This window comes from Nanorana parkeri, unplaced genomic scaffold (assembly GCF_000935625.1).
Source record: "Nanorana parkeri isolate BGI_ZX_2015 unplaced genomic scaffold, ASM93562v1 scaffold42, whole genome shotgun sequence".
Lineage (NCBI taxonomy): Eukaryota > Metazoa > Chordata > Amphibia > Anura > Dicroglossidae > Nanorana > Nanorana parkeri.
The window spans coordinates 1,449,680-1,465,351 of record NW_017306310.1 but is presented as its reverse complement, the minus strand read 5'-3'; the positions used below and the strand labels follow the sequence as shown (position 1 = coordinate 1,465,351).

Genomic DNA, 15,672 nt, shown 5'->3' with positions numbered 1-15,672 from the left:
GTCATGATCATTGTCAGTTAGTTATTCGACCACTAGATGGCAGCAGAGTCCGCCCCCCTGCATTCCCCGGTAATTAGACACATTAGCTGGTATTATGTTCTGGTGCCTCTGTATGAAGCACACGATGCATTGTATATATATATATGAATCCATTACGTTCCGTCCATCACCCCTCCACCGCCACCAGCAGGGGTTGCTATGGCGATGATTCCCCCTCTTAAACCGGCCCCTCACTTGTTGCTATGGAAACACCGCATTTTCTCCCCCTCCTGATCTCCCCCCGAAGAGATTCCCAGCTCTCGCGGTACCTCCCCTGCCAGCTCCGGACACCGGGAGCACAAAGGGACCGGACCCTGGCGGGGAGGTGAGCCGTGAGTATCCGTACACTGCTTTCCTGGCGTCATGCACAGCACTGTCCCCATTGCCACTTTGTGTGATCTCCTCTATAGAACACACAGCCCTCTCTTCTTCTTTGCTGATTGTAGAACATCGCTCACTATTAAACCTTCTTCTCCAATCCGTTCCATGTGATCAGCCTCCACTCCTCACCTCCCATTCTCCCATTGTTACACACAGTGGTACAGTGTGCACACAAAACTCTGCGTCCACATCTGTACGGCGAATGTGAACGCGGCGCTATTGTCTATTATGGGCCCGTGTACATGGCTGCGTTGGGCTCAGTAACCTTGCACTGCGTTCAAAAAAGTCTGTGGTCTGTGTTTCTAAGTTACACAAAACGCATGCACCTTGCTGTGTACATGCCGGGATTGAAAATACTATGGGGTGGGGGGGGGTTATAAAAACTGGAGCAGACAGAATCTGGAGCAGTTGCCCATAGTAACCAGTCAGCTTCTCTCTTCAGTTTTTCAGTTAAAGGGAAATTCCGACTTTTGCAGAATGATAATAAATGCAAACTTCTTCATAAAGTAAAAATGTGCATTTATTATTTGTTTGTATTGGAGCCAGTAAAGCCAGTGGATTGAGGGTGCAATGCTCTGTCTCCTGCAGATTTTCCCTCCTGTCCATGTCGGTACCTCGGTAGGGAGATGCAGTAGTGTGGTTGGGAGAACGTGTCAATGGACTTGAAACTGCAAGTCTCTCTGCTGCCGGGACATGTGGGACTTGTAGTCCCACATGTCATCCGTTCCCCGATTTCCTCCTCACTTAATGAAGCCAGAAGGGACTCTGATTGCATCACTTCTGACTCCTCAGCTGTCATTCCCTGGCTAGAGAAGCTGGGGTAGGAGCTTAGAAGCTATTCAAGCCCCATCTCTTCTTTCTTTGAAAGGCAAAGGTGAGTCTAATAGATCCCCAATGTCACCTTAAAGAGAACCTGTCACCACTAATATGCTATCACATAGCGGGCATGTGAGCCCCCCTATGTGATAGCAATGAAGTTAAGTTAAAAAAAAAAGGTCCCTCTGGAATGTTGGACAGGTCCCCGCAGCCTTTTCTCCCCCCGGGCTCCGGTGGTCTTAAACTCACTGACATCATCACCTCTTATGCAGGTCCATTGACTTATATTAGAGATGGGGACACCAGGAGACATTCCATAGGCAGAGTGGAGAGGGAGAGAGGTGAGCACTGACCGCCATGTGAGCCCGGATCAGGGAAGTAAAACTGCTTCATTTAATTCCCCAAGAGGAAAACCACAAGCATTTAACTCTTACAGCGCAGGGAGGGGGGTGAGGGGGGGGGGGGGGTTAGTAGCTGCACTAGGGTCAGTTTTGTCTTTGCCCAGAAATGGGCTTTAGCCAATAACAAAAAGTGCCTCTGATGCAGAAATCTAGGAATGATTGACAAAATTGTTACTTTGTATGAAGTGCTGCAATCACTGGAACTATTGTATCACCTCATGGCCGCCAGCTGTGAAAGTTCTGAGATGTAGCATGATGCCAAGTATTTTAGACTGTATTCATTGGAACCCTCTACTAGGCAGAACTAGAAGATTTGTCACAATAGCAGACCACTTGTTGCCCCGACACTCTGTAGTCATTTCTAGTGATGCTCACACTGGTCACAAGAGTCCTAATTCATAAATATGCCTGAAACGTGCTTGTGGACATCGTGGTAACTGATTCTTTTCCCCTCTACAGCACATCAAACATGAAAGAAGATCTTCATGTTTTTTTAGGGCAACAAGAATTGTTCTTAAATCATATGCAGTGGGGAAGCTAGACATTCTGTCACCTGGGGCAAAAGATCAGAGTTGCTACCCCCAGGGAGACGGTCTCCATCCACACACCCAGTGGCGCCCCTCCTAAAGTGGTGCCCAGGGTAAATGCCCCCCTGCTTCTCCCCTGATCATATGTACGAGGTGCAATTCACAGGAGCTGCTTCAGATAGAAATATGAGAGCTGCCATTGTTGACAGATTAATGGAGCTCATGCTGGAGCACTTGCGATGGAGGAAAAAACTGAGCTGTACGGACCCATGTTGGTCTATGAGGAGCCAGATGTAAGTGGATGTGTGTCCATTTACTTTGCATTACCTCCAGTCCTTCACGATGAGGTCTGCCAAATCAGAGCTCTGTTCTCTTTTTTTTCCTGGACCTAGACGGAGTCGGGGGTAATCGGTTGTAAACAGATGCACGCAGGGCCGCCTTTGCCTTAGTCGCCTCCTAAGGAGGCCAGGAGAAGGGGGGGAGCGGTGAACTAAGCCAAGATTTCAGCCGGGTGGGAGGTGGCGGGCAGAAGAACTGATAGCGCGGGAGGTGAAGGGGCAATGGTTTGGTGCTGTTAGATGGGCGGTCGTGCTGCCAGGCCCCCCACATATCCCCGCCTTAGGCTGCCTTACAATGGATGCACGTTCGTTTACTTGTTGTTGCCCTTTGAATTACATTGGGCTTCTAAACAGATGCACCTGGAAATCTGACAGGCGTATCTGACCGGACCGCCCATGTGAAAGGGGCCTTTGGGTCATTGCCTCATAAAGGAGGGATAAGGATGACAGCCACAACGCTTGCATTTACAAAAGCAAGCCAACAATGGCAGCCCCCATAATTCTATACTGACAGGTTGACTTGAACCCAATATGTGTTTTTAGTTGCATAGTGCACATTCACATTGGTCCCTGTCCTCAAGGAGCTTATGGTGTCACCTCACACTAGTGGACTCGATAGAAATTTATAAAGGATGCTCTCCAGGGATCATGATGCTCAGCTCAAAGCAACACCTTAGCTATTAAACTATGGCTTTATTCAGCTGAAATTCCTGCCAGCTTGACAGAATTCAATATTTAAAGGGTAATTCCACCTTCCCAGGTGAACTTGGGAAAGTGGAATTACCACCACCAATCTGCCCCCTTTCCCCCCACCACTGTGGTTTTACCTTTAACTGAACACTCCTTCCCCTCCACAGCTGCCGGTATACTGTCCGTACTCCGTACACAGCAGCTCCGCCCTGCACTCGGTATTTCAAATTTTGCTCGCAAGCGTTGAGCACTCATTGGTCAGCGTGGTCCCATTTTCCCAAATTCACCTGAGAAAGTGGCGTTACCCTTTCATCAACTTTTGTTGAAGTAGCCAGGGCAAACATTTTTGGCTGAACAATATAGCCACTTTCATGTATTCTGGCATCAGCAGGCTCTAGGTGTCAGGATACAGTAGCCGCAGTGGGAGATTGGTCCATCTATGATGTTTCGCATGGATGGAGGAATCTGTTTTTTCGTTCAGCTTAGTGTACGACCAGCTAAGTTCTGGAGGGGGTGAAGCATTCATGCAGTTCAGAGTCAAATCCTACTTCACTCCACAGAAAACTAGTACAGATACTTCTGCATAGAGATCCTCTGTAATAGGCGTACACACTACTACCATTATGGTGAAAAGTGCAGTAACCAACGGCAACAAAACACATTTCAGTTTACTGTGCTCATATAAGTACAACATGTGAATTCTGATTTATTTTTTTGGTCACTGCAATTTGCACGCAGCCCGCATAGTTTGCATGAACTTGTTATACAGTATAAGCCTTATTATGTATGATGATCTGAAGGTACCAGGCGTATGCAGATTTGGCTGCGCTCTGGAGACGTCATTTTAGAAGGTCATAGGTCATTCATCTATAGTTAAGTGACCACTGAGCAATGTGGACATTCTGTCATTATCAGCAGAATAGATCTAAGCGTCCTGATCTGCCTGTGTATGACTTCCATCATAACAAGAAGTGCAGGCTGTTGACCTCAGTGGCGTCCTCTGTGCCTTTCCAGTAGAAGCTACAATGACTGCATTCTGCTAGAAAAGTCCTGCACTCCTATAGGGACTAGTTCTCAGCTACTCATGTGGAACTCTCTGCTCCACTACATCTCCATGTTTATGTTTGTTAATTATTTCTAGGTGGAATCTGCGCTGCTCTGACTTAGAACAATGGCAACACCAGCAGCAGTGAACCCCAGCGGTGAGTACATAGAACATTTCCTTTAAAGCTATAATTTGCTTTAATGCTTCTTTATAACAGCCCCAAGATGTTGACAATGTAATGGTGAGCCTTCGTCATCACACTTGTGATAGTTTACTAAATATTGTGGTTTGGTTAACTGTGGGTGGTCGAGATTATTGCAGCGAAGTGTTTACTGGTGAAGAGCAATGTTGTGTTTTAGTAAATGAATGCTTTTGCTGTGTTTTCATGAAGGGATATAGGATTTCCTATTTATTTATGGGGTAATCATAATAAATCACTGGAATACAGCTCAAGTAGTTCTAGATATAATGCAAAGTTCACAGAGAAAGCTCTTGGCAGGATTAAGGTTAACTGTTCAGTACTATAATGGTGTTAAATAGGCTTCAACGTCACAATGGTGGGCCTATCAGTAAATGCTGATACCTTAAAGCGTATGTCAAGGCAAACAAATAAAATAAACATATCTTGTACATCTCGAATACGTGTACATTTCCCCATTTTTTATCCCTTTAAACACATTGCAAGTACATAAAAATAACTGTTGATGTGTCAGAGATATAGTAAGCTCCTACCTTCCCCTTTGACATGACAACACAGCTCTGAATTCCAAAGCACATGGTGTCAGCTCTGCCTACTTAATTTCTGAAGGATTACAAAGAACACAGACCTTTTTCACATCTCCTTCTCCCCTCCTCATCTCTATAACCCTTTCTCATCTCATTTACCCTCCACATATCCATAACCCCTCCTTATCTTCATAACTTCTCCTCATTTCTTCTGCCCTCCTCATCTCCATAACCTCTCCCCATCCTTATAACCCCTTATTTCCTCTGCACTCATCATCTCCATAATACCTCCCCATCTTCATAACCCCTCCTTGTTTCCTCTGGCCTACTCATCTCCATAACCCTTCCTAATCTTCATAACCCCTTCTCGTTTTCTCTGCCCTCCGCATCTCCATAACCCGTCCTCATCTTCATAACCCCTCCTCGTTTCCTCTGCCCTCCGCATCTCCATAACCCTTCATCATCTTCATAACCCCTCCTTGTTTCCTCTGGCCTCCTCATCTCCATAACCCTTCCTCATTTTCATATCCACTTCTCGTTTCCACTGCCTTCCCCATCTTCATAACCTCTCCTTGTTTTCGTTGCCCTCCTCACCTCTATAACTCCTCGTTTCCTGTGCCCTCCTCAACTCTATAACCTTTCCTCATCTTCATAACCCCTCCTTGTTTCCTCTGCCTTGCTTATCTCCATAACCGCCTCCTCATCTTCATAACCCCTCTTCCTTTCCTCTCGCCTCTTCATCTCCTCTCCTCCTCATTTTCATAACCCATGCTCATCCTATTAGCCTTCATCCCCCCTCCTCATCTCCATAACCCCTCCACATTTCCTCTCCCCTCCTCATCTCCAGAACCCCTCCTTATGCACAGGCAGAGAGAACAGGAAGTTATCAAATGACAAGATTTCTGGCAAAATCAACAGGTATTTATTGTATTCATTGAACAGATATAATAAAAAATGTTCTTTGGTATATTTCGCAGATAAAAAGGGAGCAAATGAGAGAAATTCATCTTTAGGGTTTACATACCCTTTAAGATGTCTTCTGGATTTACTATGGATCCCCAGATCCTAGGGCGCTCGAATATATAAATGTGATACATTTTAATAGTGTATATTGCTGCCCCACCCCCTCTTACCCCTTGCTATATTCTAATGGGCCATCACAATGTGATCCAGAAGTCATCTAAAGTGATGCATTGTAACACTGCATGTTGTTTAATAGGTTTAGTTTAAAACTGAAATGACAAACAGCTAAATACACAGCTAAACATGTAGGAGAACTGTATTAACTACCAAAGGATTTCTTATTCTGTTTAGGCTACCTTGGGATCCTGATATCCCTGTCAGATAGTACAGCCAGGTCTTGCTCCTGTCTGCAGACTAAACTGCTCTCTGGCCTTGTTGTAAACCATTCATAAAGATTTCCTTAAAGCAAGCTTCAAGCAGCTTTGTGGAAGCCTTTAGAGAACTCTTAATTTCCAGCATTAAAGGAGAACTATGGGGTTAGGGCTTTTCCCCATAGTTCTCCTTAGGGTAACGGGAGGACACAAACTAGCATCCTCCCGTCACCCAAAGCTCTGTATACCGCGAGCTACAGCTCGCGGTATACTGAGACGCCACAGCTGAAACGGATCCCGACAATTATGTCTGGATCCACCCAGCTGCGTGAGTGACAGCTGGCTCTGCCTATCTAGAGGCAGAGCCAGCTGTACCCGCCCCCTCCGCTGTCCGTTCCGCCAGTCAGGCTGGAGGATCAGAGCCGGGAAGGGGGAATCCAGTCCCTCCCCTGTCATGGCTTTCTGCAGTGACAGGATCGAGAAGTGAGCGAACGCCGTTATGTGTTCGCTCACTTCCCGATCTACTGAGCCGACCTGTGACAGTCTCATTGTCACAGGTCGGCTAGAACTATGAGGTGAGTGAAAAGCACTCACCTCATAATTCTCCTTTAAGTTGTTAAACACAGATCTTAATAGAAGTGCTGACTATCACTTTAGATTATAGGCTAGCAGGCATCCAACACTCTTCAAGTAGTGCTGAAGCCCACTGATGTCTGCAAGCAGCTTGTTTAAAGTGACAGCACTCTCATTAAGATCTGTGCTGAAAGATACTCTGTCACTTGGTTAAACAAAATTTAGCACAGCACTACCTGCAAAAAACTCATGTGTCCCACAGCCCATTTCTTCGATCTTTACTCTTTTGCAGAGGAAAGGCCTTCTTACATCCAATACACTTCAAGGTGTCTCAGAATCCTGACCCCCCTGTGTGCCCTAGTTCCTCCCATCACTACAGGACAGAGTAGTCAAGTATAGGGGCAGCAGAAGGTACCACAGCATGTGACAGGGGACACAGGCATTCCATAGTCCCAAAAATGTGAAGGTTCTTGTTGACCAGAGAAACTGGCGAAGGGACAGGAGAGTATAAAGCGTATTCTTTGTCAGGTGTGTTAAAGGGTTATGCTGTCCTTAAACACCACTCCATAACCCTAAACTAATCAGATTTTACAAAGATGCATTCATGCTGTTTCCATACCTGTAGGCCATTATTGCAAAGAGTGAAGCCTTCCCCAAAAATCCTCGCAGTTTCCAAAGCTCTGTCCTGTCATCTTCTTAGGATGGACCAGCTGTTAGGATGAGCATCCCTTAGCAGTACAGGAGCAAGCACCGCTGAGCTCATCCACGGTGACAGGAGACAGAGCTTTTCCAACTGTATAGACCACAAAGGAAGCAAAAGGAGAGATGGTGTTGTGTTTCATGTATAATAAAAAGCCTTCTGACTCCTTTCAGCATGCCCTGTACCCTCTTCTGACTCCTCTCAGCATGCTCTATACCCTCTTCTGACTCCTCTCAGCATGCTCTATACCCTCTTCTGACTCCTCTCAGCATGCTCTGTACCCTCTTCTGACTCCTCTCAGCATGCTCTGTACCCTCTTCTGACTCCTCTCAGTATGCCCTGTACCCTCTTCTGACTCCTCTCGGCATGCCCAGTACCCTCTTCTGACTCCTCTCAGCATGCTCTGTACCCTCTACTGACTCCTCTCAGCATGCCCTGTACCCTCTTCTGACTCCTCTCAGCATGCCCTGTACCCTCTTCTGACTCCTTTCAGCATGCCCTGTAGCTTCTTCTGACTCCTCTCAGCATGCCCTATACCCTCTTCTGACTCCTCAGCATGCCCTGTACCCTCTTCTGACTCCTCTCAGCATGCCCTGTACCCTCATATGACTCCTCAGCATGCCCTGTACCTTCTTGTGTCTCCTCTCTGCATGCACTGTACCCTCTTCTGACTCCTTTCAGCATGCCCGGTACCTTCTTCTGACTCCTCTCAGCATGCCCTGTGCCCTCTTCTGACTCCTCTTAGCATGCCCTGTACCCTCTTCTGATTCCTCTCAGCATGCCCAGTACCCTCTTCTGATTCCTCTCAGCATGCCCAGTACCCTCTTCCTCTTACAGTTCTCCTAAGGAATTAGTGGTCTTTAAAACAGCGCACTTATCCTTTTTGCCCTCACACCTGAACTAAACAATGCCACGCCCCTTCCTTTGCAGATAAGTACCTACCAAGATCCAACGAGCATTGTTCTGCTATTGTTTACATCCAGTGCGTGACAACACACAGATAATTTGCATCTGTGCCTTGTGGTGTACTATAGCGCACTGTAGATGTGTGATGAGGTGTAATAAGGAATGAATGCAATGTGCTGCAACTCACATATACAGTGCAATGCCGTTTGTGTCAGTATTACATAATATAACGGGCATTACTATTATTATGCAGGAACTTTATTTGCAATTCGTGTTTGCATCCCCTAATTTAGCTATGTATTGTTTTTTATTGCCTATTCCTATTAGTGTGCTCTGAACATGGGCAGAGTTCATAGCACGCTTGGGACAAAACTATGTAATAAAAATCTTTATTTACGAAAGAAATCTCTTTAGTGAAACCTTCAGTAATAGGTCAACACTGGAACAGATTTGTTACATCGGAAACAACATGTGCTTAAAGTTTACTTTGGCAGCGCTCTTCCATGAAGCTGGCAATTATAGCGGAGCGAATTAAATAATTGAACATGAAATATGTGCGTTCTTTGACAATGTTGTCTGCGTTTGTATGGGATCCAAATGCATAAATAGATTCTTAGTAGCTATTACCTAATAGTCTATCAGACTGCCGTGTTTGTTAAAGTGTACCGCTTTCATAGGAAAAGCAGCAATTTTGTGTTATGCAACAACATTCAGCGAACATCAATAGTGGAATAAGGCTCTATTCCTCATGCCTCATGATGGATGATGCTCAATAGATGGGCCACCTAAAGATAGAACAATGGCAAGCAGCTCATCAATTTATATATAGTGAGTGGATGTTAAAGTAGTCAAATACTGCAAGTACCTAACCCAAAGAAATGATGGGACAGTCATTTGTGAGTCAAGCTGACAAAATGTGGGGAGTCAAATCTTACTGAAGCTACATGCAATTATTTAGAGTTTTGCACGGAAAAAAATCCGTTAAGAAGAAACTGCCAAAGTGTAAGGCAGTGATGTGTGTCAAGTACGCCCAAACTTGCACAAAGCTGTTGTTGATGCATCCCCCCTTCAGCCCAATCAGATGCAGCTGGAAACTTTCCCAGCACCCACACATAGCAAGGGGTAGTAAATGCCCCAGCTGCAGCTGATTGAGCCAAGGAGGGTGCATGTGTGTGTGAGCGGGCTTCACACCCAGCCCACAGACATCCCTGGTGTAAAGCCTGACCTTACAAATTCTGGGAACCAGGTGGCCCATGCTCCATAAAAATGACAGCCGGTACCTAACTTTTTGAGGGTGTCTGTAGTTCCTGTGAATGGGGCTGGCTCCTAAAAAAATGTGTGCACTCCTGCCTTAAGACTACATTCAAACATGTTGTCATCTTTGGTCATTTTTTGTCAGGTTTTTCTTGCGTGCACACGCATTTTTTGTGTGTTTTCAGACTTAAGCCTTTTTGTTGTAGCCAATGGAAAGCTAGTTACTAGAAGGAGGAGACGGCTGTTAGGCGCAAAGCTGTTATGTGTGTTTACTGAGGTCTGTTGGGTCCAAAAACGTGTGATCATTCCCCAAAGAAGCCCCTGTACTCAGTACTGAGTATTGAGCGACAGCACATTACTCAGGTGTGAACGGGCACAATGGAATAACATGGAAATCTGAATGTTGAGCATTGAAGCACTACTGGAAACATGAAATCTGGAATCGCTCAAGTGTAATAGGGGCTTATGGGTAAGATTAACTTTTTTTACAAATATTTGTATTACTGTTTTAAAGAATATAATGCACAGAAACAACAAGAAGGGAAACAATATTTACACACATGAATGGCCGCATTCACTTACATTTCTACCGTCAGGATTAGGATTTACACAAATACAGTTACAGCTGCTTCATATTACAAGTTACACCATAGGTAGGCAACCTCGGCCCTCCAGCTGTGCTTTCACTACAAATGCCAACATGCCTCTGGCTCTGGGAGTCATGCCTGTAACTGTCAGTCTTGCAATGCCTCATGGGACTTGTAGTTCCACAAAATCTGTAGTGCCGAGGTTGCCTATCCTCGCATTAGATCATCATCCTGTCTTCCCTGCATCCAGTATTGACCTTCTAATAGGTCGTTCAGATTAGGTGTTAACCGCGCCCATATAAATTTAAAGCCTGGATGGCTCAGAATTTTTCCATTGTATTTGAATACTTTTTTAAATTATAATCACATATATGCCATTTGTGTATAGAAGTCTATTATGCCATGTGTGCAAACCTTAGAAGAGCTAGGAACAGAATAAAACAACTTAGTAGAAAGAAGTGACGGAACGAAAATGATATATTGGATTTCCAGAAGTCATGGAAAAAGCTAGCTGTGACCATTTCACATTTAGTACAGATGTCAGACGATAGAATCCCACTCAGTTTATATGGAGTGTAATATAATTAAAATAAAACCTATGAATGATCCTGCTGTGATTATTATTGTCTGGAAAAAGGTCTCCATTTACTCCTACATATGTGTTATGACAGCATTAGACATGGCACAGTTATGTCACCCGTACTTTGTCATTGGTCACATGTTTAGAATAATGATGTATCCCAGGGGTGGACAAATGAATGTGGAATTCAGGAGCCAGTCTGCCCAATCCAGGAGCCAGCTCCATTGACAACAACTAGAGAAAACCTCAAAAGTTACGTGCCAGCTGTAATTTATATGGTGCATTGTTGACCTGGGTCCTGGTAGTTGTCCAGCTCTAGTGTATCCATTTATCACTATAGGTTGCAGTAATACTTACGTAGGGATGTGTGCTGGACTTACGTAGGGATTTGTATGGATGTCAGTGACACCCACCCTCCAGGCCCAATCAGCTGCAGCCAAGGCATTCCTTGCCCCTTTGCTACATGTAGCTGTTAGGCAGGGAATGCCCTGACCGCAGCTAATTGTGCCATGCGGGCTTGGGCGAATTCACGTACCACCCTACAAGCAAGTTCTCTCGTGTCCCTACAAGCAATTAGCTAGAGACGTACCCATCAGATGCTGATTTAGAAAAAAAGAAAATTCTGGCATTGTGCCATAAATAAGATATTTCAAGGGCTTTATTATAGAACCCAGGACATTCTTTGGGCACTGATGAGGTCAAGCTCATGGTCATATTAATCATTCTGTTCTCATGGATTTTGCTTTGGCCTTAATCTATTGGCTGCTTTTTTTGCATAATTATGAGGTGTAGTCAAAGGCATGATTTAGATTTTCTGTGTCAGAAAAACAAAACTAGAACAACTACATAGTATGAGGGCCTACCCAGCTGATCCGATCAAGGTTTTACCAGTCAGGTTGCCCCTCAGATCTGCTGTGTGTGGCCAGTACTAGGATCCATGCACACATAAGTGATCTGTGTCTATAAGGGCAGGCCATTGTCCTAACCCTTTACTGCAGGATCAATGTGGATGAACTGGAGCTGTTATTCAGATTCTCAGGGGTTAACAGAGGCATTGGACATTGGCATGCATGGAAAAGGATTCTTGTGCATTTTATGACTTGCGATGTCCCTGTCTGAATTAATCCCCCATTTTGTCTGAAGGACAGTTTTGTTGATTCATAGAAATTAATTGTTTCAAAACTCGCTTAAGTGCATTGAAGGGTCAGAGCAGGCCTACTGACGAAGATCACAGCCTCATGGGAATGAAGCCTAGGGCTGGTCGCACATGGGTGAGTTTTAGTGGCGTGATCATGGTGCTAAAATGCCATGTGTTTACAATGGGTAATTTTAGTCGCATGATCATACTATAAAAAATTACCCATATGTGTCCAGTCTAAAGCTTGACATACATGTTATTGTTAGATTGTGCAACCTCTATGTAATAGTTTTAGATTTACCAAAACTATGCTCATAAGCCTACCTGAACCATACATTTATTTTATATCCAATCAGGGCCTTGAACAGCATAGCCTCAGGTAGAGCTAGCAGATTGTACACTCAGAGTTTTGTGTGTATGGCTGGCCATACACTTATAGTTTTTTCCTGTTCAGCCCCAAAAAGAGAATAAAAAAATTAGATTTCCCAATCCTTGCTAACTGCATAGATGGGGGGAATCTGAACCCGGCGTGTCTATTGCATTCTGACAGCGGCCCCCTTCCCCTTCGCATCAGTAGCCCCCCTTCACATCAGTTGCCCCATTTTCAAACCAGAGCCCCCCCCCCCCTTCACATCAGGGTTACTCTTCTACATCAGTAGCCCCCTTCACATCGGTCTTCATTGCCCCCTTCACATCAGAATCCCACTACCACAACATTTTGAGGCACCCCTGAGGAGGCCAGAAGACTCCCCAGTGTGCCACAGCACCCTTGTTGAGGAAGACTAGTCTAGACTGTCATCTGACTTTCTAGTCTTTCCAACAGAGTTCCTTGCAATAGCTGTGACAAAACCATCCGAGAAGGTCTCACTTCCCCAGTTGCAGACTTCATAGCATAAATGTAGAATGCATTGTTGACAGTGAGGCCCACTGTTATGGCCATGGCAAGTGGGTGGTGCTGGGAGCATGAGATCAGAGATAAAAAGCCAATAGGTGATACAGCCTACCTGTACAACACTTAAATGTAAGATACCTTTTGGGTGGATTTAACCTTTCTAGGCACATTATAATATTTTTCGAGGGATATACTTGGTCTCTTATTGGTATTTTCCTTTGGAAGAGGACATTCTTAGATATTTTATCTGATTGGCTACAAATGTGCTGATGTTCCTATGTGTTTCTTTGTCGTGAAGGTCTACAAGGGGTTGAATGGTCAGTGTAGTGGATTAAAGTGTTTCTTTTGAATTGCCGTGTTCTGTCTGTGATGTAGTCTATCTATGTTTAACCTGTTTGATTCAAGAGCTGCTGGAAGTGCTCGGCATGGAATTGCTGCTGCGATTGTTCCTCATGCAGGCGGCTGAATCACAGATCACGTTGAACACAGGCAGATAGGGATGTTGCCTTGTTCTGAGCTGAATACCAATTCTCGCCCCCTCCTCCATCTCAGCCATTGCTGCCAGATTTCTTGCATACTGATGATGCTTCGGTCTCCGTTCAGGTTCCCCTGCTAGGAAGAAACACCATCAGCTCGATTTCATTTTCTATTAGAGGTAAAAGTTTTGGAGTGTTTGCTTATCGGGAAAGTAATCTCAGTTTAAATGTGCAGTTTTAAACTATTTTAAATGTCACTTGGTCATAGCTAGATCTCAGTCTTTGTCTGTCTTTGGTGCTCATCAACTGACGGCGATCAATCTGTGCTAGGCTTCAACAGAGGGATTAAGCCTTTCAGCACGATAGACAATTCATTGTGGTAATAGCCAAGCTTCTTCCACAAAGGACACTGGGCAGATGTTAGATTCCCCCCTTCTACTTGGATTTTATGTCTTATTTCCTTCTGGTGTTAAAATTGGACTCACCAGGGAGACTGTCATGTATGTCCTTGTAGCTGCATAGAGTTAGTTCAGGACAGCCATGCAAGGCAATGTGAGTACCTATCCAAATTGCATAATCATTTGTGAACAGCCATTGTACAGACGGGTACAGCTTTAAAGATGTGGGTCATATGAGGTCTCAGAATTATCAGTTAGTACGTACTCTATAGTCTGTAATGCTTGATTAAATATCAAGTGTTCAGCCAGTCTTTGTGGCCTCACACACCTCTACCATATAGCTCAGCCAGGTTGGTGACAATTTTATTTCCTGAATAAGCATCATTGGCCAAATGTACCCTTGAAATATGTATTTTAGATGAAGAAATTTTGCCCTGATATATGTGTATCTTTATACAATAGACATTATTTATGGCTCGTAATGCAATTTTCTTGGTTAGGTGAATGCAACTTTTGGCGGCCATTCTAATTCAATGGGTGTCCTTGTGTAATCAAATTTCGATTTAGTTTTAGTCATAGTCTTTTGACTAAATTGCCATTTAGTTGTAGTCATATTTTAGTCATTGGAAATATTTTAGTTCTAGTCGACTAAATATCATAAGATTTTAGTTGACTAAATCTACAGTAGACTTAGTCTACTAAAATCTAGTGGGTCTAGTTAAAGAGTAATTTAAGAATGTCTCTAGAATTTTCAATCTTATTATATACTCCTGGAGTAAATATCTTTTAACCTGTTATCACTTCTGCTATTAAGGTTTGAACATGCAATACAGACACAGATTTAATTGTTGTGATATATAGAGGGGAATTTATCAAGACTGGAGCAGACACATTCTGGAGCAGCTCTGCATGGCAACCAATCAGCTTCTGGCTTTCCTTTTCAAATCTTAACTGAACAAACTGAAGAGAGAAGCTGATTGGTTGCCATGCACAGCTGCTCCAGATTTTGTCGGCTCCAGTTTTGATAAATTCCCCTCATAATGTCTTGTAGATGAAACCAAGTTTTATAAAGAAACAATAATAATGAGTATTTTCAACAAAGGACCAGTAATTAGATATGCATTGATTAAACCAACTTGCATATTAGATTCTTCATTCTTTCAAGCAGAAGTGCAACTCTAAAATAAGAAAATTAAAAACTATGTTGGCTGTAATGCCATTGCACATATTACATACCAGCCGTCCATTCAGGATAGAACCGGAACTGGGAGTACAAAGAGATTAGTTCTGATTGGATCTCTTCCCAAATGGTCTCTCCCTAACATTTTAGTCTGGTTTTAGTTAGTCGACTAAAATGTCAATATATTTTCAGAACAATTCCTCTCCACACAGCTACCTCCTCATGTATCATTTCTCCGTCCCTTTTAGATTGTAAGACCTCACGGGCAGGGCCCTCCTTACCATATTGTCTTGAATTGTATTGTAACTGCAATGTCTTCCTTATATTGTAAAGCGCTGCGCAAACTGTTGGTGCTATATAAATCCTATATAATAATAATAATATTAATTTTCTTTATAGTTTTAGTCATCATAACTTAGTCTAGTTTTAGTCAGTGGAAAAGTTTTCTTAACGAAAACTATGACGAAAATGAAGACTGGTTTATTAAAAATGAACTTATATGTAAGTTTGTATGATCACATTTGCTTTTGTAACATCCTGAGCATACTTTATGGGGTCTATTCACAAAGCTGCCGAGGGCAGCCGAGTGAATGACCGATCAGAAGTGAAGTGAGCCGAACACTGTTCGGCTATTCACTTCAGGCTGGTACGGCTGATTTCAGCCGTATATGGGCTGAAATCAGCCGTACAT

The 15,672-nt window shown here is 43.9% G+C and overlaps 1 protein-coding gene across 4 annotated transcripts in view; it reads left to right on the top strand.

The window, feature by feature from the left end:
* Positions 1 to 220: 220 nt before the first annotated feature.
* ARNT2 (aryl hydrocarbon receptor nuclear translocator 2) overlaps positions 221 to 15,672 on the top strand; it is a 90,954-nt gene continuing 75,502 nt past the window's right edge. Inside the window, exons 1-2 of one of the 4 annotated variants that reach the window (XM_018571875.1) lie at positions 221 to 371; positions 4,334 to 4,394. In XM_018571875.1, the coding sequence (XP_018427377.1) occupies positions 4,364 to 4,394 (31 nt within the window). In that variant the 5' untranslated portion in view covers positions 221 to 371; positions 4,334 to 4,363. Of the gene's footprint in view, positions 372 to 4,333; positions 4,395 to 13,379; positions 13,583 to 15,672 lie in introns of those variants that run through there. The other 3 variants (XM_018571860.1, XM_018571851.1, XM_018571868.1) reach the window with 3 other exon arrangements.